The sequence below is a fragment of the Enoplosus armatus genome, chromosome 13 (genome assembly GCF_043641665.1).
Source record: "Enoplosus armatus isolate fEnoArm2 chromosome 13, fEnoArm2.hap1, whole genome shotgun sequence".
NCBI lineage: Eukaryota > Metazoa > Chordata > Actinopteri > Centrarchiformes > Enoplosidae > Enoplosus > Enoplosus armatus.
In genome coordinates, this window is record NC_092192.1 from 9,457,486 (window position 1) to 9,484,824 (window position 27,339).

The 27,339-nt window shown below is 40.7% G+C and overlaps 2 protein-coding genes across 2 annotated transcripts; both read left to right on the forward strand.

Moving 5' to 3' along the window:
- The first annotated feature begins 43 nt into the window (after window positions 1-43).
- On the forward strand, window positions 44-17,054 carry rbm27 (RNA binding motif protein 27). The gene is made up of 21 exons (XM_070916952.1): window positions 44-168; window positions 1,298-1,416; window positions 2,830-2,957; window positions 3,247-3,326; window positions 4,105-4,316; window positions 4,755-5,069; window positions 5,559-5,786; window positions 7,159-7,350; window positions 8,352-8,498; window positions 8,716-8,869; window positions 9,746-9,899; window positions 10,407-10,643; window positions 10,749-10,880; window positions 11,938-12,063; window positions 12,271-12,345; window positions 12,462-12,638; window positions 12,961-13,065; window positions 15,362-15,589; window positions 15,701-15,784; window positions 15,944-16,063; window positions 16,953-17,054. The coding sequence occupies exons 1-21, from the start codon at window positions 110-112 to the stop codon at window positions 17,052-17,054; spliced, it is 3,174 nt and encodes a 1,057-aa protein (XP_070773053.1). The 5' UTR covers window positions 44-109.
- A 6,518-nt stretch (window positions 17,055-23,572) lies between these two features.
- pou4f3 (POU class 4 homeobox 3) lies at window positions 23,573-24,988 on the forward strand. Its single transcript, XM_070916953.1, has 2 exons — window positions 23,573-23,692; window positions 24,050-24,988. Exons 1-2 carry the CDS (start codon window positions 23,573-23,575, stop codon window positions 24,986-24,988), a joined length of 1,059 nt encoding a protein of 352 aa, XP_070773054.1.
- Window positions 24,989-27,339: the final 2,351 nt, after the last annotated feature.

The window sequence follows — 27,339 nt, forward strand, 5'->3', positions numbered from 1 at the left end:
CCAGAGAAGAGAGACATACGGCCTCAAAGCTTATAAATTTATAGACGATGAAAGTAGGGTTATCAAAACGCACTTTCATTTTATAGACAGTATTGTAGGCTTTCTCACGATGATCATTGAGAATGTGGAAGCCTTGAAGTCATGGCTGGCAAAACTCCTGGAGCCAATGTGAGTGTTGAATTGAAATGACATTTAGCTTGCATGCTACGTAGCTACGTTGGCTAGCTAGCCAGTGGGTTAGCAAGGCATCAATGGGGTGCTTGCTAGAATCTGATGGCAAATTCTTGCACGAGTTAGCTAACCACCATTGCCGCTAGCTGGATTTTCATAGCAAAAAGAGCCAGTAGGACCTTTCATTAACTAACGCTGAGGGAATCAAACTTCTGTACGATGTTGTACGTTTGTCGCCCAGTTATTTTAGGGTAGTTATGCACGTAACTAGTTGGCACACGATAATGTGACTTTATCACAGCTCTGTTGCAAGCCATCAAGCTGCAACAGATAGCCTAACTTGTCTGCTGCTAACGTTACTTGTGATTAAAATAGTTAGTTAACCTAAGTGTTTAATCTGTTGGACTACATCCAGTGTTACGTTAATGTTACTTATAGAGTTATCGACATGTTTTTTAAATAAATAAGAATCGTTTGCACTTTGGGTTACCATAGTTACACACATTCTTTTACTCTTTCTCCCTCTTTCAAATGTAAACTCGTAAAATTAGCATATTTTGTAATTACAAGAGGACACTGATGCTGCCAAAGAACGCACTAAACTACACTTGATGATTTGAATATTTAACATGATGAACAAAGAGGAGTTGATGTGTAGAGGAGTAGATGGTGTTACACTCACAGGCACTGTTTAGGTGATGCTGTCTCACATGTAGGCATGTTCTTGAAAGTGCTGTCTGAACATTTTTATAGTTTGCAACTTATAATTAGCTTAGTTTCATTAATAACTTATTTAACAAATCCTTAAGGGAAACCCTATTTGCAATGCCTGTTTTTATCAGTTGCTAGTTTGAGTGTTTGCCTGGTCTTTTTTTTTTGTCTTTTTATTTTATCAGGGACTCTGACCCTATTGGATTTTTAAGGGCAAATGGAAGTGAAGGTAGTTTCGAGAATTTATAGTTTTATCCAAGATATTAGCCAATTAGTTATTTACGTAGTTATATATTAACTTGGAGTTGTCAAGAGTGCTTTCCTGGGGCTTTGTGTGTTTGTAATGTTATTGTAATAGCCCCACCACTTGGTGGTGGTTAGCTGAAACTGAGAATACATATATTTTAACCTGCAGATGTGATGCTGACCCCTCTGCATTAGCCAACTACGTGGTGGCTCTTGTGAAGAAGGACAAACCGGAGAAAGAGCTGAAAGCACTTTGTGCTGATCAGCTTGATGTCTTCCTACAAAAAGGTATGAACTCCACACAAAGCTTCTCTGCCGGTGTGAGTTAACGCAACATGCAGTTTTGATATTGACCCCAGCTCTTGCTGGTGAAGACAGTTGTGCAGAAGGTTTTCCTCCAGCAGATATTTCCATCATTCAGCTGACAAGGGAAAAGCATTTATTAGCATTTAGATTAGAAAAAGAGCTCATGTACACATGCTGATCATAAACAAAGCAAAATAGAGATTTTTTAGTAGATGATGGTCGATTCAGAAGCCTGTAATAGTACAGAAGTCCACACTCGTTTGCATTCAGTTAAATTGGACTATGTAGACTGCATTACAAACAGTTCAGTTTGTCAGGTGCGTGCTAAACTATCTTGTTAGATAAAACAGATGTTGACAGTTTTCCTCTGGGGACATGTAATACATATGTGTGTATATATGTATGTTAACGTAATACTCATCATATCGCAAAATATTTAAAATCACAATATCATCGTATTGTCACTTAAGTATTGTGATAATATCATATCATGATTTCCACCCCTAGTAATTTGCATTCTACAAGCAGACATCATGTTAATGCAGCATCAGCTTTATAAGTGGTGAGATGGCCAAAATGCAGAGAAATGAATAGTACCTTTTTAAAATTGTTAGTTATACTTTCAGAGATGCAATCAGCTGTACATTATCACCATCTACCACTTGTGGATCCCCAATATGGCCACCAGATGGCGTGTTACATCATTGAATGTACTTTTTCCCTCTAATGTCCCCAGCTTGTATTACATGAAGCATCAATTTTAGCTTGAGTTGAGCTCTCTTTCCTTGCATGGTTGAAATGATTTAATCGTTGTACAAAGAACAATAATGTGTTAACAGCAGTTTGATTGGGTTGGTGATGAATACACATGTCTCAGAGATTGCTTTATCACATGTTGAGGATTCAGGGTTTTACAACTACAGTTTGGTTCTGTGTCCTTGCAACGACTCCTTAGTGCTTTTATTTAACCATTCCTGTACAAAAGCACAGCACAAGGCCACAAAGGAAGTTACTAAGTCTAAAGCCTCATCACAGCCTGTAGTCTTCGCAATAATATATTCAAAGATTGCAGTCAAATAAATGGATCAAATTACCTCCTTGAATTATTTTGTGGATTGCATTTCCTCCTTTATGTCCTTTTTATATTATGTTACATTTTTATGAAGCAGCTTTTCCCTGTTTCATTTCTGTGCTGTTTTTTATTCATTTGGTGTTTATTAGACTTTGGATATATTTAGCGCAGCCGGGAGCAGAGCAGTATTTAGTGTAGTGTGAGGAATGTTGGTACAGTTCATGCCTGTGGGCCAATTTGCTCTTTGAGGGAGAATGGTCAAAACTGCACATAATTCAAGGGAAAGATCAAATCTATTCACATGATTCATTCTGTCATTTTAGAGACAACGGGATTCGTCGATAAACTTTTTGAATGTCTGACTACCAAGAACTACCTGGGAAATCCTGCAACCAAGGAAGCTCCTAAAGAGGAGGTCAAGCCACCTGCAGTCAAATCTGATGTTGTGGAGGTAAGAAGAGTTAGACATTTATTGGACAGTCAGTCTTGTCACATATTAAAGCGTCTTTAAAGTTCGTTTGTAGATAGAGTGTAACACAAAAAATGGTGATTCTGTTTATGTATGGGGCTTTGGATCAAATAATTTGATAAATATCTCATTGTCTGTTATAGGAAGCTGCACTTTTTCAAGTATCTTGACTCATAACTATTCTTTCCAGACTGAGAATCGTATTTCTAAATCTCCTTCTGTTTTAAAAATAAAGAAGAGTTAAAGTCAAGTAACAGTTTTTTCCCTCAAGGCTGAAACCCCAGAGGAGGAGAGAGAAAACAGGCGGAGGAGAAGTCCTCTGAGAAACCGCTCTGACTTCAACGAGTCCAGGTATGGCTGTGGCCTCAGGGATTTAACCTCACTTTAATGATCAAGCATAAGGCGTACGCAGATACTATTCTGACATGTGAGACATATAGCATCATGCTGACATTTCCAAGACACATGACCTTTATTTCTTACTGCTGATTTATGATTACAATAATTGTTATACTATCATTCAAAACAACAGTTGAAGTGTTTAATGTGTTTTAATGCATGCACACAACATAGTCATGGTATACTCACCACTTGCTCTGTCTTTATGACAGAAATAATGTTATTTGTCACTGATTTATTCGTTCAAATCAATTTTATTTTCACTGTGCAAAAGCTGCTGTTAATGAAACTCAACACTTCTGTAGACACCCACAGCCTTTCAGGGAAGGAAAGGGGATTATGCCCCTTGAAACGCTGTAATAGTTTTAATGTAAAATAGAGAGAGCAAAGTATTGAGGTTTCATTAACAACAAGCAAATTAATACAGTGCATTGGAGCAGATCACAAAGAAAGGAGGCTTTTTACTAAGATATGATTGTATATACTACATAAATACTTGTCTCAACTGAAAGCCTGGTGCTCTCTCCAGTACAGTTAAATAAAGGCCATTAGAATTGATTTCAAGGTGCATATTAATAGATCCATGTGCCCTTATTTGATATAGTCATCCCACAGTTTAAGAATCAATCCAGCTTGAACCCTCTTAAATGTGTCTGTCTCTCATATGCATTTAAAACGGGCATAAAGACAGTAATTAAAATATATTCCCACTAACTCACCAACCACACAGGAGCCGCGATGACAGGAGGCGAGATGAGCGCAAGCGTCGTGACTTTGATCGGCACTTGAAAAGTGTCAGCGACTCCCACCGTGAGCGGGAGCGCCACGAGCGTCGCCGGGGCAGCCCCCGCGGGAGGAGCTACAGCCGGAGCCGCAGCCGCAGCCGGAGCAGGAGTGGCAGCCGAGGAAAGAGCAGGGACAGGGAGCACAGAGGAGGCAGAGGTGAGAAAGTTCCCCCACCCCGCCCCACACAACCAATAACAACAGCACAGGGGACCAGACCCAGGAGTGTAGAAGTTCCTGAAGCTCCTGTCAGCACAGCCGAACTGTGCATTAGTGATGCAGGAGTGCTGCTGGAGACATCTTGATTGTGGAGTGCACAGAGGTGCTTAAGATTAAGAAGAGACTGAACAGAGTTCTGGATGTAGCCGTTGGTATTATTTTCTGTTGGCTCGTTGTTCAGTGTTGCTGGGAGTTGTTACCGATAAGGAACAATGTGGACAGCTTTGCAATCGTGTCAGGGGGGATTCAACAACACAGGCTGGACTTGGCCTTATTACCTGCAAGGTTAATCTGCATCTCTAAGTGGTTGGTATGATGATCCACACTCTACAGCGTGTTTTGTTGAAACACTTTCTATTTCTGCTTGTCTTTTAACAGACTTCAAGTCAAAGTTTGAGTTGGAAAGGAAGGACACCGACTGCTACAACTCTTCCACCACATCCGGCTCCCAGCAGCAGCATCCGCCACCTCTCCTGCCCCTTCCCACACCTCCCCACCCCTTTTCCTCCTCTTCTTCGTCGTCCGCAGGAGTCTCTGGAGCTGGAGGCGTTCCCATAGCTACAGCGGCTCACCTGCCCGATAGCACCACAGACAGCTGGTCTGGCTACTATGGCACCCAGAGGCAAGATGGTATCGCCAAGCCATTCATCAACAAGGGTGTTTCACTCAAACAGCGTTGCAGGGATTACGATGGTAGGAACAGAGTGAATCATCTCTTCCTCCTTTCCTTTGATTCCTGCTTTCTAGCAGGTCTTCTTTTGTCTTTGGTCATTGTAAAAAGCCCTGGCTTTTGTGTGAAGTCTACCATTATCCTCCCGTGAGGGTTATTGATTGCCTTGTTTAGTCTCATCACTAATGACCACTGTTTAGTACTCCCTCTCTTCTCCAGAGACACAAGGGGGTTTAAACTTACTTCACTGTCCCAGAAGCACACTGCTATCTGTCACAGTGCTCAAACACAGCCCCTAGGGACCCAGTTCCTTAATGAGACTGTGGGGTAAATGCATGCACTGTAGGTCTTAGCTGCTTAGAACTTGGACAATCTTTCGTCCTGTTTATTTATTCTCATTGCTCTTTTATTTGTTTTTATTTTCCTTTCAGTCATATAAGAAGCAGAAGATTTATAGGTCTAAAATAACTACATATATAAATGAAAAATGTCTGTTTTTCTCCCGCACACAGAAAAAGGGTTTTGTGTACGTGGTGACCTTTGCCCATTTGATCACGGCAACGACCCTCTCATCGTTGATGATGTCAATCTACCGAATATGATTCCGTTTCCGCCCCCACCTGTAATGCCCCCCGCTGGCCTGCCTATGCCCCCGATCACTGAGCCACCCCCTCCCCTCAGGATGCCTTCGATGCCACCCTATGGCCAACCACCACCACCGGGCGTCTTCCCCATGGCTGGTAAGTAATATATATAATATATATGTATAAATGGCAACTTCTAGAAATCGCATGCATTGTGCCCTTCATCAAAAGCGACTGACTTTTGATTCCTACAAACCTCTGCAGCTAGTTATTCTCCTCCTAAGCATTTCTAAACACCACGATTGTTGTTGTTTATAAGTTTCTCAAAGTGGATTAATTTTGTTATATTTAGGAAAGTATATTTCCTGTCACTTATGGTCATCTCTAAGTGAAGTCCCCTTTTCTGGCTTCCACTACCAATGTAGTTAAAAATTGTTGTTATATGTTACGTTTTAACAGCTGTGAGTGTTGCACAGATCAAATTTGACAGATCAGAAGTCTCCTCTTCTTCTTCTTGTAGCCCATAATTTTATGTGACACTGTCTATAGCTGATTCAGAGGCATCAACACTTATATATATAGATATGCAGGTATAATTGCACAACCTTGGTTGTTTTTGTCACCCTTTTTTATTTGTTTCTAGTATGTAGAAGTTTTTATACTGGAAATCAAGCTTTGCTGTATACAGTGTTTATCAGTATGATTAATAGAGACTACATTATGTGTGAAAACATTTTCTTAACATAGATGACACACTTTTTGTTTTTACCTGGCTGGTTATGAGGCAACTCTTCTTCTTACTTACCATCCTGCCTTTCCGTTCCACCATTACAGAGCAGCATATATTTCAACCTCTTGACTATGGCTGTATCAATCAATTTAAAACATGCTCACTTAGCATGATGGAGGAAACAAAACATCTCAATTTGGAGGCAGTGCATGGCAGAAAAAAACAGTTGATTGTTCCACAGTTCTTTTCTTGAGGTTTGGTTTACGTCTGAGACATCAGTTTGGGATGATATTTTCTTTAGTTCTCTTTTGTACATTTTAAATTTGAAAGAGAGCTCTTTAGGCTATGTGGTTACCAATGACGGCTTCAGTCAAAATTCCTAAATTATGTATTTACTTCTACTTCCTTTCATACCGATAATACTACTAATTGCTGGAACCTCTAAGATACCCTTGTTTTGTTCTTGCTGTATGAACACAAATTGATGAGCAAACCGGTATTTCACTCCCAATATACATTTTTATTTTTATTTTAAACACTGCAGTCTAATTGTGGCTTTGATTATACTGATTCTTGAAATTATTTTCTTGCTGTGAAGTTTTTTTCTGATTTGCCATAAATCAGATGCAAAATATATTGTTTATTATAAAGTTGAAGCATTGAACAGTTGTCATCACTTCCTGCCACCTTCAGTGTCATATGAAAGCAACATATGGCATTTTAGTCGTTCAAACCAAAGACTCACTGTCATACCTGCAATATACCTGAGACATTAGCTTGGGCTTGTGTCTCCCTCAGGACCCCCACTGATAGCAACCAGTGGGATTGATACCCCCAACCACCAATCGGCAATCACTTCTTCTCCTCCTATCGGACCGCCTGGTGTGGGGCTGCCGCCTACTCTTCTTCCTCCTCCTCCTCCTCCTCCTCCACCTCCTCCCTCCTCGTCCTCATCTGTATCTCTTCGTCCCCAATATGTCCAGTCTGAATGTAAGCAGCGATGCTTTTTCTATTCAGATTGGGACTGTGTGTTTGGAGGTGACATTGCTGTGCCTCTTAATTAGATTTTATTATTATGCTCTTTTTTTTTTTTTCTTCTCCTGCTCTTATTTTTCTATTTGTGTATAGTATATGGGACATTATAAAGTTAAAGTTGAACTCTAATGAGTAAGCTAGTGAGAGTTCAGTTGCTTCTTGTGGACTTTGTTTCGGTTTTATGTCATTTTTTTATTGTTTTGCGCGTGACATTGTAGTGTATGCATGCATTTCTTTATGCTGCAGTAACAGTTGTTGACCAGAGGGTGGCACTGTTAATTAACCAAAGCAGTTATGAGCAATTTACATTAACTCTGCTACAACTTATTGTGTTGAGTGCTTTTCCCATAATTCAGCTCATGAATTCATAATTCCAGTGATACTGAAAAGCTAAGGCTTAGTTTAAATGGAGTGGGTCTATTTTGAGTTAATTACAAACTCGGTTCTTGACCTTAATTCAACTCAGATAAAAAAGAAATCCCAACTGTCACGAAAAGTCCCATTTTGTTAGATTTTGCTTTTGCATAAGAATTATAATGTTATGGCGTTTTATCTTGTTTATCATCTTATGATTTTTTTTAAATTAGTATAATTGCACTTTCATTTATTTTCTTCATTTGTGTGCTTGTATATATTATTGTCAATATTACATATTCATTCTAATTACTACTCAGAGCTGTATTTAACATAGAATGTCACAGGTTGTTGTCACTCTACTGTACACATTTAAACTCATCACACTCTATACAAGATGGTTGTGTACTAAATAAGTCACTGAATGCAGCTCTTATTTATTTATATAGGACTGCTCGGTTTCCTTGTGCAATTTAATTTTATCTTCTGTGTTCATTTTTTCTTGTTAGGTTAGTTTATTCACATTTTTATGTCTGTTGAAAGATATTTCACATTCCCTCTAAGCCTGTGTGTCTGTGTGTGTGTTCATTTTTACACATTAGATAACTATGATCCAGAGGGCTATAACCCAGAATCCCCAGGCCTGACTACAGCAGGTCGTAACCAGTACCGTCAGTTCATTCCCCGAGTGCAGACCCAGCGCTCCAACCTTATCGGCCTCACCTCCAGCGAAGGACAAGGCTCCAGAGGTAGCAAGTATTGGCCTTCTTAGTACTCACACTGTGCTTTGATTGGAAAAGGGAAAATACTAATGTAAACAGTCATTTCTAATTAATTGGGAGCAGGATCCAAACATAAAAGTTGTGTATGATAACGGACAGCTTTGTTGTGGATATAGAGAAATGTAAAAGCTCCTAGTGTTTATTAATGTTACTCTGTATTTTTGTCTCTGTGTGCATCTTCCAGCTGCCAACATAGTGATCCAGACAGAGCCTGCCACTGTTGCCAGCACTCCTGGAAGTAACGTGTCCCGTTTCAACACAGAGCTGGACAACAGGAAGAGAACCATGGGACCCAGCACAGCTGAGGGAGCAGCTGCTAAAAAACCCTGGATGGAGAAGTGAGGACTCAAAGACACGCACATTTGAAAAGTTTCACTCCAAAATAAGATGTTCAAATTTGAACGGGAGACGGATTGCACATAATCAGGGTTATGTGCAAGGATTCCATCACACAAACCCACACAGATAAAGCTCAATTTCTACTATCCCAACAAAATATGCACTGAAAAGAAGGAAAGTGGATGTCCTATAAACAAATATTTTCACAGCAAAACAGGCCTAAAACATTTTTTTTACCTACAAAAGCAGTTAGTCATTATTTTGTTTGAAATTGAACTTGGAGCTTTGAAATTTGCACTACTACCTTTAGTCCTCTCGATATGTCACCAATGCCTTAATGGCATGGAGACCTCAGAGATCATAGACACTTTATTCCGTTGCTGAACAGGTTCTTGTATTGTGAAGAAATTTGAAGAAACTAGCTGGCCAGCTGAAATTTGATCAAACAAATTGGTGCCTCCCCCATTTCCCGTTACTGCTACGGGAGCCTTGTTTCACGCCAAGGTGACTCATAGGTCAGGAGTCTATCTTTTGTCTCAGCTGTAGGAAGCAGGTGCACACAAAGATCCCCATGACAAGGATGCTTCCATTGCAAAGGCTTTACTTGTAATCCATCTTGAGTGTCAAGCAGGTTGACATGTGGTCCTCTTTTTCAAGTACAACTGTTATATGGCTTGTAGGAACTTCAGTATGAAGGCTGAAACTCGAACCTCAGCTCATCAATCTGGGTTCCATTTCACTGCCTATCACTGTTGGTGATCTTGTCAAAAATGTCGATTTTAGCTTCTTTAGCTGCTTTTTCCAGAGATTTCTCTATAAAACAAATGCTGTGGCAAACTTAAGATGTCAACTTCACAGTCTTCTTCTCTCTTTAGGCCAAGCTTTAACAACCAACATAAGAGCAGTTTTCCTAAGAGGTATCACTATGTGAACACCAAGTTGGAGGTGCGGAAGATCCCACGTGAGCTCAACAACATCACCAAGCTCAATGAGCATTTCAGCAAGTTTGGAACCATCGTCAATATCCAGGTACAATGCATAATTTGCTAATAATTTGCTGCTGTGCACTATGCAAACCTGCAAAGGGCTACTGTTTTCATTGTTGAAGAGTTCATTTTGGCAAATGCAGGCAAGATTAGTAGTAGTAGAAGTATTAGAACTGAGAATTAGAGAATTTGCCAGAAATAGACATACAGTGCAGGATTCACACAATTTTCAGGACAAAATGTAACAGGACTTAAAATTGACTATATATGGCTCATATACACCTTTACACTCTCAACACAATTTGGAAAATGACTAGCTATAATCTAGCTATATAAAAAGAGCTATAATCTGAGTAGAACATCAGAGTAAGTTAAGCCAGTTTCAACATCATATAACGTAAATGCAAGAATACACTTTGTGAATTGTATATATCTGGTTGAATGGTGGTCATCTCACTTTGGATAAAGTCCTAAATGTTCAACTCTGCAGAAGAATTTAGTTCATCATATACATAATGTAAATATACCTAATCAGCACGCTCTTATCCAGGTGGTGTTTGGCGGAGACCCAGAAGCGGCGTTGATCCAGTACACAAAGAATGAAGAGGCCAGACGGGCCATATCCAGCACTGAGGCGGTCCTCAACAACCGCTTCATCCGTGTGTACTGGCACCGCGAGCCTGGCACCAACATCACAGGGCTTCAGCAGCAGGAGCAGAGCTCAGGGAGCAGCCAGACAGCGGGGTCCGCACCCATCCAGGGGCCGCAGCACAGTATCATGCATAAGGTCAGTATAAAGAGCTGAAACGTATAGGAGTCACTCGTCTTTTCATGCTGATCATCTTATCACGTTTCTGAAGCCCTTTTTTCTCCCTTTTTCTTTTATCCGCAGGGGATCAAACAGCACAATCCAGCCGCCTATGTATTGAACAAGACTCTACCCAAGCATCGCCTGCCAGCAGCGGCTGGGACCACAGCTACAACCAAGGCGGACAGCCTGAACCCAAACACTGACGCTGTCACTGTACGTTTTAGTCTATATACATGTGTGTGAGTGTGTCAGGTGATACCTGACCTGTATGAAATAATAAATAGCATTTGTTTTAACAGGCTTGGAATATCACACTTGTAAATATCTTCAGCATAAGACAGATAATATCAAGCACATTGTGTCTCTAAAAAGTTGATTAAGTTGACCAAATTACACGACTCTTTGAGGCTGTACTTGGACACAGTAGTGCTTTGAGCTAAATGCTCATGTAAGCATGCTAACATGCTCACAATGACAATGCTAACATGCTGATGTTAAGCAGGTTTAATATTTACTATGTTAACTATCTTAGTTTAGCGTATTAGCAGCATGTTAACATTTGCTAATTAGCACCTAACACAAAATACAGCTGGGGCTGTCATTAGTTTTGCAGGTATTTGGTCATAAAGTATCAGATAAATCAAAATTTTGACCTAATGGTGTAGGTCTATAGCTTGGATTTGAAAGTAGTCAGCATTGTCTCAAGTCCTCACCCTTCTGGCAATCTGCAAATTTGAGCTGCATAAAAGCTAAAGGCAGCTTCACCCCATTTAGTTTTGACTCTGGGAACAGCCAGGAATCCAGAAGCAGCCAGCCTGAGAGGTCTGCAAGGTCCGTATGGGGTCAGGAGATCTGATTATTTGGACTGTCTGTGCGTCCAGTCTAGAGGCTCTTGTCAAAGCTGAACAGTGACCACACCAATATCAGGATCGCCACACCCGGCCCTGCGGTGTGTGCCATTGTTAATGCCAGTTTACCACCATGAAAATAGAGGCCTCAGAGACAGGAAGATTGAAAGACACAGGTTTGCAGTTCAGTGACACTACCTGTCCAATCTCACACAGCTGAAGAGGGTATGCAAGAAAGAAATGTATGTAAAGGTGGAGAGCAATACAGGACAATTAATAATCATTTGTTTTCATGCATCCTGAGATGTGACATTTATGAGCTGTTGGCACTTAACAAAGCATTCTTGATTGTGTCTGCAGCTGTCTACAAGCTCATTCTGATGACCTAAATGTGTCGCTCTCTGTCTGTGTGTGGCACTTAGGTGGCGCCTGCACTAACAAACACCCAGAAGGGCCCCTACTCTTCCGCAGCTCTCAAATCATCCTCAAAGAGCCTTGGGAAAACAGGAAAAGCACTAGAAGCACAGGAAGTCCTGAAGAAGAAACAGGCATGTTGCTTAATTTTTTAATACATATTTTGACTTGTATGAGAATAGCAGAGCTGGGATCAGCCATTTGTGTCTCTCAGGGGCCACCAGTGCGAAGCAGGCTACCATTGAGAAATGACCACCAACAGAAAATAGTCTAAAAATAGGAATTTCTACCTCAGTGAATGTATTTTATTTATCGTGAATATATATATTTTTTTCATGTAGGAGGCATTAAAACTACAGCAGGACATGAGAAAGAAGAAGCAAGAGATGTTAAAGACACAGATTGAGTGTCAGAAGGTAAGACTGGCCTCAACACCCCTTCCCCTTCTTTTCTCTCATCTTTACTCGACTCTCCTTCCTTTTCCTGTCTTTTACACCTTCGTCTCCCTCACTGCTTGTTCTTCCTCTTCCAGGCCTTGATAAACCGCCTGGAGAAGAACCGAGGGATGAAACCTGAGGAGAGAGCCAACATCATGAAGACTCTGAAGGAGCTGACGGAGAAGATTGCACAGCTGCAGAATGAAATGAATCCTGCCTCCCAGGTCTCTAGCGCCAAACCCAACCACAGCCAGCCCAAGACCAAGACCGATGTAGGTTTGGGCCGTTTTGGGCAGGAGCATGACATGGTGCATCAGGTCCTTTACAGAGACACAGTCTAGCAGAGTGTTTCCCTCTATTTGCACCATAGATACTGTTACTGTGTAAACTGTGGACAGATTTTGACACTCAATACACACCTTACAGCTCATGATTAGATTGTCTTTTCATTATTTGACCCTGTAGACAGAGGGTGCACAAAAGTTTTGTGCACTGTAGGTCTGTCAGTTTGTCAGTCAAATTGCCAGTTTTTTTCATTGCTTCTCTGTATTTAGTGAACACAATGTTTTCTCATTTTACATGATATGTGACCAGGCCCAGAAAGAATTGCTGGATGCTGAGCTGGACTTTCACAAGAAAATGAGCTCTGGAGAGGATACAACAGACCTCAAGAGAAAACTGGGACAGCTACAGGTGGAGGTAACACACACACACACATACACAGACAGTACATAACCACGGACCAGCGATCTGAAAAGATAGCTAGCACTGTCACAAACAGGTCTATGAAGATACACCACACACAAACACTCACAAAGAAATACACATTGACAGCATCATGCATCATCAGCATTCTTCTTGAGGGCTGAATTTGAGGATGTGATACCAAGAAATGCCTTAGAGGAAGTCAGCAGATAAGATAGTAGTCACATATATCAGTCAACACTGCCTGTAACGTGCATCTCCAAATCACTTTTTACAGATGCTGGACCAAAAGCACTTCTGCGAAGGGAGGAAACAAATGGTATCCGAGCCTTGTGTAAATGCCTACCAATAAAATGAATATAGCAACATTTAGAGAGGAAAAAATAACACAAATAAAATCCTCAGTTTTCAGTTCAGTTTTTTTTTATTCCCACAATCAAGTCCACGTTGTATCAATTCTCAAGTCTCACTCAGATCTGGGCCAGAAAGAGTTTGTGAACTGTGGAAGTTTTACCTGAAGAAGATGTGGCATGTCATTGGATGCCTTTTTATCACATGAAACATATTGACACTAATTAAATAGTTGAGTAGATTCAATAGGAGTGAATGGGAGCTTTAAAACACTTTGGCATTAGACTTTATTGTATTATGATAAATAACTGTACAGGCCATCTTAATGAGCTTATTCACAGCTGATCAATATGCAGTACTGAGCATGTTGGAGTTCATACTGTGTACAGGTGTTGCGTTATAAATGCAATGGGACTGAACGGGCCTCCTGACTTTAATGCATTATATAACTCATAATAACTGTATATATTATTATAATGAGCTTATGTATAGTTAGTCAGTGTGTAATACTGAGCATTTTAGAAGATGATTAGAGGTAGTATTGTATTCAATGGCAATTGGCAACACAATGTCTTTGAGATTGTTAACTTTTATTAACTTAATAACTATAAAAAAATCAGTCACAACTGAAATGAATTACACAAATAATTTTGATAGCATTAAAACTGTTAAAGGGGATGTGAATCAAAAGGGTCTTTCTGAATCATGCTTTCAGGGATATCTCATTAAACATGGAAGATTTATGAAAATGCAAGAAAACTGTTAGATTGTGCAGGTATCAATATATGATTGGTATGTGAGTTACAAATGAGCAAAAACAGGGCACTGAATAATAATAATGAGAGGGAGGATTATGTAAGACAGTGTGTCATCACACAGCTTTTCTTTGTTTGAATTCAGGTTTAAATTTTGTATCAATCCAGGTGGGAAAAATTCCCAGATGTCTTGTTTTCTGCACTCATTATGATGTCTGTGAAGAATTAGTTGGGGGGGGGGGGGGTTCCATGAAAAGAAAGGTTTGTACAGCTCCAAGCTGCAGCCAAGGCTGTTAGTCAGCTCAGACTTGGCCCACAAACTGGCAGCGCACACAAACACAGACGAGGTCAGCTCTGTCTCAAGATCAGCCTAACAAGAACATAGCTTTTGTTAGCAACACCCGGCCTTGCATGTTTTTTCCCCTCTACCCCTGTGGGTCCTAAATTAGCTAGTTGTTAAAAATGCATACCCCCCCATCCATCCATCCAAACCCAACCCTCCTTCTGCACATTAAACTGCAGCCACTTAAGCAAGCCCTGAGGAACAGCCGCTAAGGAAGCCAAATCAGACACAGGTCCTACACTGATGGAGCCCCGTCTCATTAAAGTTTGAGCCGCTGGTCCTTGTAAGAAAAATCGCGGGATGACAATTAGAGGGAGAAGTGAGGGAGGGACAAATGGAAGAGAGAGTGGTTGTGAGGTTGTGGAGTGGTTAGGAAGCGAAGAGATGTCACTTTAAAAATGGAAGAGTGACAATTAATGGTAGGGCATAGTGACGGAGGAGGAGACCAGAGTCAGGCGTGTAGAGGATGTTCAGCTGTAAGGATCAGGTGAATAATGTATATGCTGTCTATGCTGTATGGGATGTGATTGTGATTTTATTTGAACTTGTTAATTGTATAAATCAAGATTTGTTTATTTAGTTGTGCTAGATTTTCTTTTTTGTTGTAGACACATGATAAATAAACACCATAGTTTCCAGACATGTTGGTTTTCACATTGAAAAGCACAACAGCACAGCCACAAGGCGCACAATCTGGTTCAGTTTTCCACATCTGCTCGTAATGATTTTTTTAACGCAGCCAGGTGGCGCCCATATATTCCTGTCTGAGTGTGTACTGAAAAAAGCAGCAGCCAGTTAGTTGTGTGTTATAACATTGAACCCCTGATTGGTCCCCCTTTAGGCGACTCGGTTGGGTCTGATCCGGCCTCCAGCGGGTCGAGGTCGGGGCCGAGGGAAGATGGCGATGGAGCCAGGCTCGATGCACGTGGGCCGTGGCAGGGGGCGAAGCCGGGAGATGATGGGTCGCAGCGGGGCCGTGAACCGCATGGTGGTCGACCATAGACCCAGAGCCCTGGCTATTTTGGGGGTCACTCAGGACGAGAAGGAAGAGCTAATGCCGCACTTTGTGGTGAGGACTTTGTTACTCGTTGTTTGGATTATTTAGTTAAAGGAGGAGTTACGATGATGACTGTTACACTGAGAATTAAAGTGTGATCTTTTTTCTTTTTTTTTATCGTAGAAATTTGGTGAGATCGAGGATATCCGTGACCAAGACGCCAACAGTGTCGTCATGACCTTCAAGACACGAAACGAGGCCGAGAATGTAAGTCACATGACTCTAAATCAGCTCTCTGTCCTCCCTCTGATCACTTAAAATGATTGAAGTAGTAAAATATCAAAAATTTAACTGGTACAAAATCAGTAAGAGCTGTATAATAAGTATAAGTATAATTTGCAATTGTCCTCCTGTTTTGTTTTCTAGGCTGCTAATCAGGGAGCGAAGTTCAAAGGACGCGTGCTGCAGATTTCCTGGTACAAGCCCAAGACACCTTCAGTTACAACAGAGCCAGAGGAGGAAGAGGCTAAAGATGAGGACAATGCGGTATGACGCATTACACACAAACCTTAATGTGGAGTTAGTAACGTCTAGCCACCCAGGAACCAGGAGGGGAAGTCCATGTACAGTACTTGGAATTGAAAGTGGGGAAACTTTTGGAAGTTTTAGTTATATTCACAGATTTTACTTGTACATTTCATTCCAGTGCTTCTAAATTTTTCACTGCAGCTCCCAATGGAGAATCAGGGCATGCCTCTCAGTACTAAGAGCATCTTAGCCCTTTGAGTAAAACTGCATTACTGTCAGGTGAAATCCTCCTACTGTATTTTCATGTTTTGAGTTGCGTTTGTGAGGTTGCATCCTTCCTTGTGTGCAAGTAAGTTTTATGACCTGAGGGTCCGATCCCGTCACCTCAGTATGCTTTGTTTGATTCTGAAAATATGTCTTAATGCAGCCTGTCTGAAAGCTGATCCATTCGCCCTTCTCACGTCAATATTCTGATATACTCGGCTTGTTTTGTTTGGTTTATTAAATATCTTCCATAAACTGGATGCTGCCAGTCCAAACTTCCACTTTGTGCTGATAATTCACAAAAAAAAATGCCCCTTTATAATATACATCTGTACAATCTCATGCAATTCAGTACAACAACCCTGCTAGAAATAATTCCTTTGTGAAGATTATTATGTTCCTAATCAGTTTATTAATTATATGTCACATATTTGTCTATCACACATGAAAGTTTAAAAAAAACCTTCTCACATGTGATGAGGCGTTGACACAATGATCTAGATGAGCGCTGCTCTTATGGGACTAAAATCTCCTTGCTGTGTAAATCAAATATGTGACACAATGTAAAATCATCATCTCATCAGTGTAGATGTTCAAAGCTAAATAGCAGATTTGTGTGTTTTTTAAATTTTTATTCAAACAGAAGGAAGCTAGTTCTTATTTGCCTGGTGAGGAGGAGGAAGAGGAGGAGGAAGAGGACGACGACGAAGATGACGAGTACGAGAGCCGATCTTGGAGACGATGAAGGCATTGATGAGTCGTCCAGTCTTTTTCCCCCACGTGCAGATAAAATCAATACAACTGAACTCACTTTTTTTTTTCCTTTCCAGTATTTTCAAACGAAGTAACTTTAGACTCTAATCAAAGTAAAAGCATCTTTACTTTAATGTACATGAAAAGAAGTTGAGAGGGCCGGTAGAGTTTTTGTATCCCTCGACGAAACAATTATTTAAAGCATCTCACTTTTGCTGAGAGAGATAAATGTTAAGTTGTTCTTATAGATAGAAACACCTATGTAAGTTTCAGTGTGCTTACCAGATGATTAATATCAGTAATGCACAACATTTGTGTCTACTGTGAATAGGTATTTTTATACATACTGTATTTAAGCTCTTTTCTCACCAGTTTTTTGAAAAATCTTGTTCTCAGTTCAAGGACAACCATTCCTTCACCGATAGAACGTTCTCTGTTGCTACCAGAGAGATATTTATTTATTTTTCCACCTCATAAATGCACTGTGCCGTACCTTTTATTGACTTTAGTGGTATGGTTTTCCATTTCACACTTTGTTTTGGTATGGGCAAGCCCAAAATGTTAAAGCATCCAAATATTTTTGACGGTGGCTCTATGCGCTGGCGTAAATACATGCTAGTTTGTGCATGTTGTATTCCTAAATAAACAGAGCCATCCCTGCCCAGCACCCAGAGGTGCTGATACTGTACCATGACCATATTAGAGCCAGTGCAGGTACAGAAGGATACCAGTGCAATAGAGAAATCCCAACTATGTTTACAAATTGCCGTGTCCATGCACGTCAGATACAGTCTTGTAGTAAATATTCAAGATTTCCTCAGTTGTATTTTGTTGATCACTAAATGTCCAGTGCCACTCTGTGTAAATATATACACCCACACGGGTGTTCTACATTTTCTAAGAGTGTGTAACATTTATCACTTGTTTTATTCTGTCTCCTGGTCGTCCAAAGGGCCGGACAGGACAAGGATCAGATCACCCATTTCAAAAATGTGAGATCCATAGACAGGTGTTTGAATGTAATACTGAACAGTTGATTTTAATATATAAATATAATTTCTTTGCCTTACACAATCAGCGGATGGCTGAATTTTTACAAGATTTGTGATTTACTTTTGTAAATTTTGTAAATGCTTGAAAGAGAAGTTACTGTTGTACTTTTTTTTTATTATTATTTCTTTTTCTGTCATTTTAAATGAATGACAAGGTTGTGTCAGGTAGAAAAGGTCAAGCAAGAGTGCTTAACGTCTCTGCTTATTCGCAAGAATTCTGCATTTGTGTTAAACCAGTCCACGTTGTTATTCCACTAAATTTGTCATCTAAGTAGCACATTTCTTTTAAAGAAACTGTCAGAGCTGCTCTGAGCTTTGGAAAACACTCTGTTGAAATGCACTGGGAGTCATCTCACAATATTATTTGTGCATTAGTGCAGCTTTGCCTGCATCTGAATATTGTCAGACAGTGCTCCAAAACCTACTCTATAAGTGCAACCACAATGTGCACCTTTCATGACAAAAAGTTTTATTTTGCGTTTTGCTTTCTTTTCACATACTGTTTTAGAATCCTCAGGGTGGGAGAAATGAAATTCACTAAAGTTCACATGGAACTCTGCTCCATGCAGGAAAGACATTTTTGACTGGAAAGTTTTTACTTTTGTTGCTTCCCTGAAACTATTCACCATGTTTACATGCAACCTAATGAAGTGTTGGTTGATGTATGCTTATCATAACTCAGCTAAACTGATCATATCCAGTAACATAACCAGTCAGATTGAAGAACCTAAACAAAGGAGAGATATTGACTTATTAGTTAACTGTAGCAGTCTCACAGGCAGAAATCTGCATGTATATTTACATACTGTATTTAATGTATATTTACATGCCGATTTCTGCCTGAAATGGTCTCCTTTGTTCGTTCACTGGCACCACATTTGAAAGGGTGCAGAACACATTACGCGATTTCCTCCCACCTACAATGTCGGTAGTGCTCTTGTTTGGATTGCATATCTCACTATTGACTGATAACTCAGAAGCCAGTGACCTCATTGTCCCATTAAAACCTTTGAGTTCATGTTTTTATGTCATGTGATTTTTTTGATTTTTTCATATGAGGTCACTGGCAGTTTGAAAGGACAAACCTATACTGGCAGGGTTCTTGCTTGTGTAAGTGAGGATTCAGGGAAGGTATCTGTCCCACTTTTTGTACTCTCTTCTGTATGCTACTATCACACAATGGTGTAAGAAAAATGTAAAATGTTTATTGGATAATAGTTTTGGATTTGTTACTGTTTATATTTGCAGGATGTGGATGTATTTTCTTCATGTATTTTGTTTGTAAAAAATGGATTTCTAATTTACTAGCATGTTTGCTTTTGCCAATAAAGATGGAGGAATGGGGGAGCTTGTAAGATGATCAAAAAAAAGAAGAAAAGAAAAGAAAAAAATACAATTTGAATTGGATCTTGGAGGAAAAAATAACATGTTTGAGTTAAAGAAAGAAAGAAAGAAATTTGACCAAAAAAGAAATCAACATTGGCAAGGGGGGAAGAAAGCGAGCAAAAGCATTCCAGAAAAGATTACCTTAAACTCTTGTGTGGTCTCCTTCATTTTGCATGTTATCTGGTAGAAACGTGTTAGTTGATGCCAAAGGGTGGAAAGAGTACGACAATGTCAAAATACAGGACTTAAGTACTAGTTCTGTTACTTGACTTAAATATTATTCAGATATGAGCAGAATTACCTTTATTTCAGGTCTTAAATGCAAAACTAGCAGTCATTTGGTTACACATAAGAATGACTAACTGTTTTAATGTTTTAAGTTTGTATTCTGCTAACTAATCCATCAATGGTCTTAAAAAGGAAAAGTAAACTTTATTCTACTCTTTTTCAAAGTATCTGTGTACAATAGTGAATTAAAATTAGAGCTAAATTACAGTTAACTGATTGTAGAAGGTAAAAGAAAAGACTGCTTTCAAAAGTTACTTAATCTTTAGAAATGGCACAAATGAGAAGTTGTCTAAAATTGGCTGAATTACTAATGGGGTGCAGCACTTAAAAAGTGTTTACCCCCTTAGACCTCTTCATGCGTTATTGATTCTCAACGTGGAGTCACAGTGAACATAATTATGGTCAACAAAGTACTCTTAATGTCAAAGTGGAAACCCTACAATTAAGTAAGTACAAATTTTAAATACTAAATAATTGATTGCACAAATGTAAACACTCCTTTATTATAAATCACTGGTGCAGCCAAATGTTTTTATACATTTAATAATAAGATGAGTGGAAATCACTAGTGTATAGTCAAAGTATGATGTGATTAAAGGTAAATACATCAACCTGTTAATAATCAATCTAATGACAAGAAGTAATAACACAAGGCCAACTACGCAGAAGCCACCGTGCCTGAGACGTGTCCTAACATACAAAAATAACGGCCTCCGTCTCATTCATTATTTTCATATAACAGGACACCTTGGAGTGCGTTATTGCACTTATAGCACGGTCATTTACCACATACAAAAAGAGAAGCCGCTTTCAAACTGTCATTCATTTTTAAAAGTTTGTTTGGTGTCAGATTAACCCATGCATTACCAGTGACGCTCTGGCAAACTGTTAACAAGAATCAGCTGTAACCATGTTACCAGAGCAGTTGTGTACTGATTTAGAATGGGAGTTAATTGGGACCTGAACAGTGTTGCTTTGATGGTAATTTGAACAGACTCTTGCCAGCCAATCAGAAACGTGGCCATCGTATAATAAAATGTGTTCCCAACAATAAATCCAGGGCTCTAAATATTCCTCAAAATACAGTCGGGTGTTACTATTCTGGTATTGCTACTAGAATCAGATTATAATTCTTTGTGGGGTTTGGGCACAAATATAAGCTTATATGATATGATAGATCTAACTGGATAGTCAGCACAATTCAATACCTTCCCTTGTGTCCATCTTATGAAGGAGGATGAGCCCATCATTACTCACAGACGCTCACTTTGACACCCATTCCCCCCAAACAAATCCCACCGCATCACAAGAAAAGACCTCTGAGGTTAATTTCAGAATCCAGCGACTACAACATATTAAAATATCACTGAATAATGCATGAGCGCTTCTTACTTTAGGAAGTCAAGTGAAAACACTCAGAGTCTGTGTAGTTTAATGCAAGGACTTTCAGCTCTCCCCGGGGGAAGGGATGTCAAACTGGGGCCTGGGGCAGATCCCATGGCGGCCCGGAGACTGGGAGGTGAAGGAACGAGCACTGGTAGAATTGGGATCCATTCAAATGTTATATAGATATAAATATAAAAACTAATTTTACAAAAAATTGAATGAGTAGGCTTTCTAATATGGCATGATAAAATAATAACACGACTTTTTATAAGGACAGGTCAAAATTACAAGGCAGCTTCTCAGATGTAATGCCTTGGTTAGTCAAGTTAATGAGATGCCAATTATGAGAAACTCATTAGATTTTTTTGTGTGGATGGGACATACTGTACACTTGGGGTTATTTTCAGTATTAGCCAGAGGTAATCAAATAATTAAAGTCTGACTTTTTTGCATGTCAATGAATAAACAACCACATATATAAAGTAGATACGTAACACAAGACATTAAGGTTTTTTTTATGCTGTTATAATGTGTAAACACGAGTAAAACAGGCCCATATTTTAAATTATGATTAGCTGAGAAACAGAAAAAAAGGTTTCTATTGAAATGACTCTTCACTGTGGGTAAAGAATGAATGACAGAAGTTAGGTCATCTGGTGGAGTGTATGCAGGCCAGACGGGGCAGACAAGAGAAGAGCCACTGTCACATTTGGCCACAAATATGACAACGCTCTCCATAAAACATGTCAGATGCAATCATGCAATCTTCAGAATATGAAAAGCACAGAGATGACAGAGTTGTAAACAATGAGCACTAAATTATGAATGGTCCCAGCTATATAGCAGCTATTAAGGAAAAGGGGGAAGGGTGATGTGAAGGGTGAGAAAAGGGACTTCAGACCAACATCATATAAATCCAATGAGATCCATACACACATGCTTTCTCACAGATTCTCACATGTGGCCTTTTTACTATGAGACACTGACACTTTTATTAATGCTATATGGTTAGATTTCTTATATTTGCTCCTCAGAAATAGGTCTAGCAAATCAAAACATTCAATTTGTGATTAAATATAAAAAATGTTCTTAAAAGTAGTTTGTGTTTGGTAATGCCTAATGCAAAATGCACAAATTCGAATTAAGTCTGTAATTCTTTTCACTCCCCATTCAAGGAGCCAGCGTACTTGCAGCTCTTAAAGTTTGGCTCCCGGGCCTGCAACAGGTTTGCATGGTGAGAAAAAGACCTCGGCTGTTTTAATCTGTGTAATGAATAAGAACATGCCAGCGTGGTAATGGATGCCTGCCACCGTGCAGCTAAATTATTCAGAGTCTGGGGAACCAGAGAGGCGGCCGGCAGGATCGGATGGACCCGCTGTGTCATCAGCGCGCCTCTGCCCGCCTGGCTCCTCTTTCGGCCCTTCCACCCCGGCTTCATGGGTTTAAACCAGGCGGCCACATGAGAAGTCTCTGAAAGCGGCCCCGAGGATGAGCGGAGAGCAGGCTGAGGCCTGTAGGTTGCTGACCAGCTGACCCGAAGATACAGTTTGAAGCATGTAGCACCAAAACCGTGGTTCAGTTAACTGTATCTATCCATCTGTCTTATAGATTTGTAGAAAGGGGACCGTGTCAGCACCACGGACCTCAGCGGTGCTGCGCTGTCCATGGTGCTGAAATCATTGGAAAACGACGCACGATGACGCCTAAACCAACTTAAAATAAATAAATAAAATGCTCTTTAATGTACCAACCCTACTGGCAGTATGGCAGCTAGTGGCCCATTGTTGACATCTTTAACACATGCTACGAAGGTGAGACGACATGTTCAACTAAACTAAACTAAAATCAGACCTCTTTCTTTTTAACACAAGTGACAATATAAGCAACAAAGGTTGATATGATCATTAACTTTGATATAATGGAATCGAAAAACAAACAAACAGTATTTTTATAAGACAGTCGGTTGTCCAAACTCTAAAGTGAGCCATGATTCACCAGGTTTACTTCATAAAAACGATCCTTCTAATTGTTCAACTTGAATTCTACAAGAGTGCCAGTAAAACTTTTTGAAATGTCAGAACGACCTCATCAATGACCAGCGTTTTATTTGAATAGCATAGTGGTTTTGGTTGGGTTTATTTGACGCTTGCGCACAGAGGCCTACATTTTGCAACTTGTAAGTTGAGCAGAGGAGCAGGTGGGAGGGAAGGAGGAGGAGGAGGAGGGAGGCTGAAAGAAGAGGAGGAGGGGAGGAAGAGGGAGAGAGGGATGCCGGGAGGCGCAGCCGATGTCAACAGCTCAGTCTGGTGAAGGAGAGCAGAGGAGCTCTGTAGCTGTCCCGCTCCCCGGCTTTCATGTCAGGGGCCACACTGCTTGCGAGGTGCTTGCAGGGAGGAGGATGATGACCATGAACGGCAAGCAGCATTTCTCCATGCACCCGGCTCTGCACGAGCCCAAGTATCCCGGCCTGCACTCAGGCTCGGAGGGCATGCGCAGAGTCTGTCTGTCCGCCCCGCAGGTACGTTCAGGTCGGGGGGAGAATGTCTGTGGAGCATACTGGGTGAGAGGAGGGGAAAAATATCACACTGGAAATGTCTGTAAAGTTGATTTGACAGGACTTTGTTCTATCCGCTATCTCTCCCTCTCCTCTGTCTGTATTCACCCTCTCCCCCTCCCAACTCCCCTCCTCCCCCTTTCATCCACATGTCTATTCAAGCAATGCTCTTGCTTTCATATTAATTTTTATGACCTGCGCTTTGAGGAGGGTTCTCTCCTCTCCTCAGCGCTGCTTGCCTTTGGAAAAATGTTTTTTAGATCCTGAGAGCTGCCTGACAGAATTCCCCACTGACTCCAGTATGCGCACTCTTGCTTGCAGCTGCAGGGCAATATATTCGGAGGCTTTGATGAGAGCCTGCTGGCACGGGCAGAGGCTCTGGCGGCTGCTGACAGCATTGTCTCTCACGGCAAGAGTCACCCGTTCAAACCAGACGTGACTTATCATACCATGAGCAGTGTCCCCTGCACCTCAGCCTCCTCTTCTTCCTCCACCACCGTGCCCATCTCCCACATCCCCTCCACCATCGCCTCCCACCACCATCACCACCACCACCTCGGACAGACCCTGGAGGCCGGGGACCTCCTGGACCACCTCTCCACCAGCCTGGCCGTGACCGGGATGGGTGCTCCGGAGCCTCCCGGGATGACCAACTCGGCGCACCACCACCAGCACCCTCACCACCACCTGCAGACCATGGGGCAGCTGCACCAGGCGATGGCCAACATGGCCCACCCTCACTCTCTGTCTGTGCACGGCGGCATGGCGTGCGTCAACGACGTGGAGTCGGATCCCAGGGAGCTGGAAGCCTTCGCCGAGCGGTTCAAGCAGAGGCGGATCAAACTCGGAGTGACCCAGGCGGACGTCGGGTCGGCGCTGGCCAACCTCAAGATCCCCGGAGTGGGGTCGTTGAGCCAGAGCACCATCTGCAGGTTCGAGTCCCTCACCTTGTCCCACAACAACATGATAGCGCTCAAGCCGGTCCTCCAGGCCTGGCTGGAGGAAGCGGAGGCTGCGTACCGGGAGAAAAGCAGCAAGCCGGACCTTTTCAGCGGGAACGAGAGGAAAAGAAAGCGCACCTCCATCGCCGCGCCGGAGAAGCGCTCTTTGGAGGCGTACTTTGCCATCCAGCCTCGTCCCTCCTCGGAAAAAATTGCGGCCATCGCCGAAAAACTGGACCTGAAAAAGAACGTGGTTCGAGTGTGGTTTTGCAACCAGCGGCAAAAACAGAAACGAATGAAATACTCTGCGGTGCACTGAGTTTCACACATCATGAATAAAATAGCCTACTACATTTTTGATCGAGTGATTAATAATAGCCTAAGTAGCCTAACTAACAGGGATTTATCATCTTCACGTCTCATCTGGGATTATCTCCACAAAAAAAAGACTTTGACTGCAAGTTTTATTTCAAGTCACTCACTCTTCGCTGTTGCACTTTTCCCCCCCCCATCGATTTTGTTATTAATAAGGGACTCATAAAGGATCGTGTTATATTTCGTGAGGAGGGTGATTGTGATGTTGTTGACCATGTTGTATGTTGCACACACTAAATAGGAACTTTTCAGTAAATCCACCCTGACAGTTTGTCACGTTCAGGGACGTTAAACTGACGCTGTATGAAGAGAAAGGAATTATGATTTCGTGAAAAGATCATTTGTTTTTGTAACGTTGGTTGAGATCAGAGTTTACGTGCACCATCATATCTTCAACTGTGTTTAGCCTACACTTCTTTTTTTTAACACTAATGTGAGTTCAATGGTGAGGGCTTCAGAAACTCACCAACGTTTTTAAAACCACCATTTCTTTTGTTCTGTTTTTTGTTTGTTTTTGCAAACGAATCTGCTCCGTGTGATGGTAATTAACGCACAAATATGAATACTGAATACTTTCACAAGCTATGACACACTGAGTCTGTTTATCTTGCATTATTTAGAAAAATGGAACTGACACCGTCATATATGAGGCACATCCGTGTGGCTTTGGCTGCTGCTATATTTTAGTATTTTGATGTGAACATGTTTTGGAGCATTACAGGGGAGCTATATATTTATTATATATAGCCCAGATATATACAGTGTACAGGCCTACATCACCTAATGGAAGTATTTATTTATTTTTCCTCACTCTTGATTTCACTTGAAAAAAATGTGTGAAGTTTAAACTTAATAAATTATTGGTTATTTTCTAACATTTCTCCGAAGCGGCGACTTTATTTTTTTGTGCTTTATTAAATTGTATTATTTTAATAAGGCCTATAAATTCATTGTTTAACTATAGACTGAAAAAAACAACAAAAAAACAACGAGGTGTTTTCTTCTTCAGGCTGTGAACTGTGTAACATTTCCTTTCTATTCACCCTGAGATGCTTGTTTTATGGGAACTCTGCCCGGCTGTTTTATTTATGAATCCCCAAACCTCTGCTGGGATTAAATATGTATTGTCGTACATGATATAAGCACCAGAGAAAATAACGGGCCTCCATTTCCACAGTAATTTTCACACCGTCGAGCGCCGAACGCGCGTCCTCTACACGCCGCTAATGGCCCCCTTCCTCCCTCATTAGTGCGGTGTTAATTATGGATGCCCTCATGTCACCGGGTTATATCGTGCATGGGGTTTGAAATTATTAAGTAATGACGATGCAATATTAATTATATATTGGTATAAAACGAAGTAATGTGGAGGAGTTGGGGGTAGAAGTCTGACTGGGAGCTGTGGTGACTCTGGGGACCGACGGGACTGGACACACAACAGGTCGGCCGAAGAAAAAGGGAAATTAAAGTTGTTTTTGTTTTGTCGTTTGACTAAGTAAGTATTTCCCCCTTCATTGTGTTACATTATATACTATGTTTTCTCAGTTTATACCTTTCATTTTATTGTGATGTAATTTCAGCGGTTATGGGCACAATTTCACTAACGTGTGTTTTATTTCTCACATAGGTGAACAATATTATTATTATTATAATCGTTGAAAATAAGTGTGACTTTTTTTATTTTCCTGCGTATTTTAGTGAATCCATCTAGGCCGACTTTATTCATATTGCTAAAATGTTACTCGTTATTCTCTGCATAATATCCCCGCGCAAATGACCACTTTCTCCTAATATTAAGCAAACATTTCTAAAAATAAATAAATAAATAAATAGAAAGCTTGAACCGGAATCATGACCTGCGGTTGTGTGATTTTCCCAGTGAGACTGTCGGCGGGTTGTTTCAGCCAGGGGATCAATATTTCGCAATTACACGGAAACGTTTGTGGCTCTTATTAATATTCTCTTTGATGCCGATTAATCACAGTCTATAATTTATGGCGTTAAATGTGATTTTTTTGTTGTGAGCGGAATGCGAGATCAAATGTTAATTGTGCCTCATTCTAATCTTTGTCACATTTTCATGACACATTTATCTGGAAATAGTCTTTTTTTTTTTTTGTTTGTTTTTTTTACACGGTTCAGCCGAAGTCTGGCCATTAAAAAATACTATCAAATCCTCTAAGAGTGATAACGAAACGTGTGTTTGTGTTGAATGAGGTAAATGTGAGGTTGAAAAAAGGAGCGTCGCCGTGTGAATAATTGATCTTTGTAATACCCGTATTGATATCATAACCG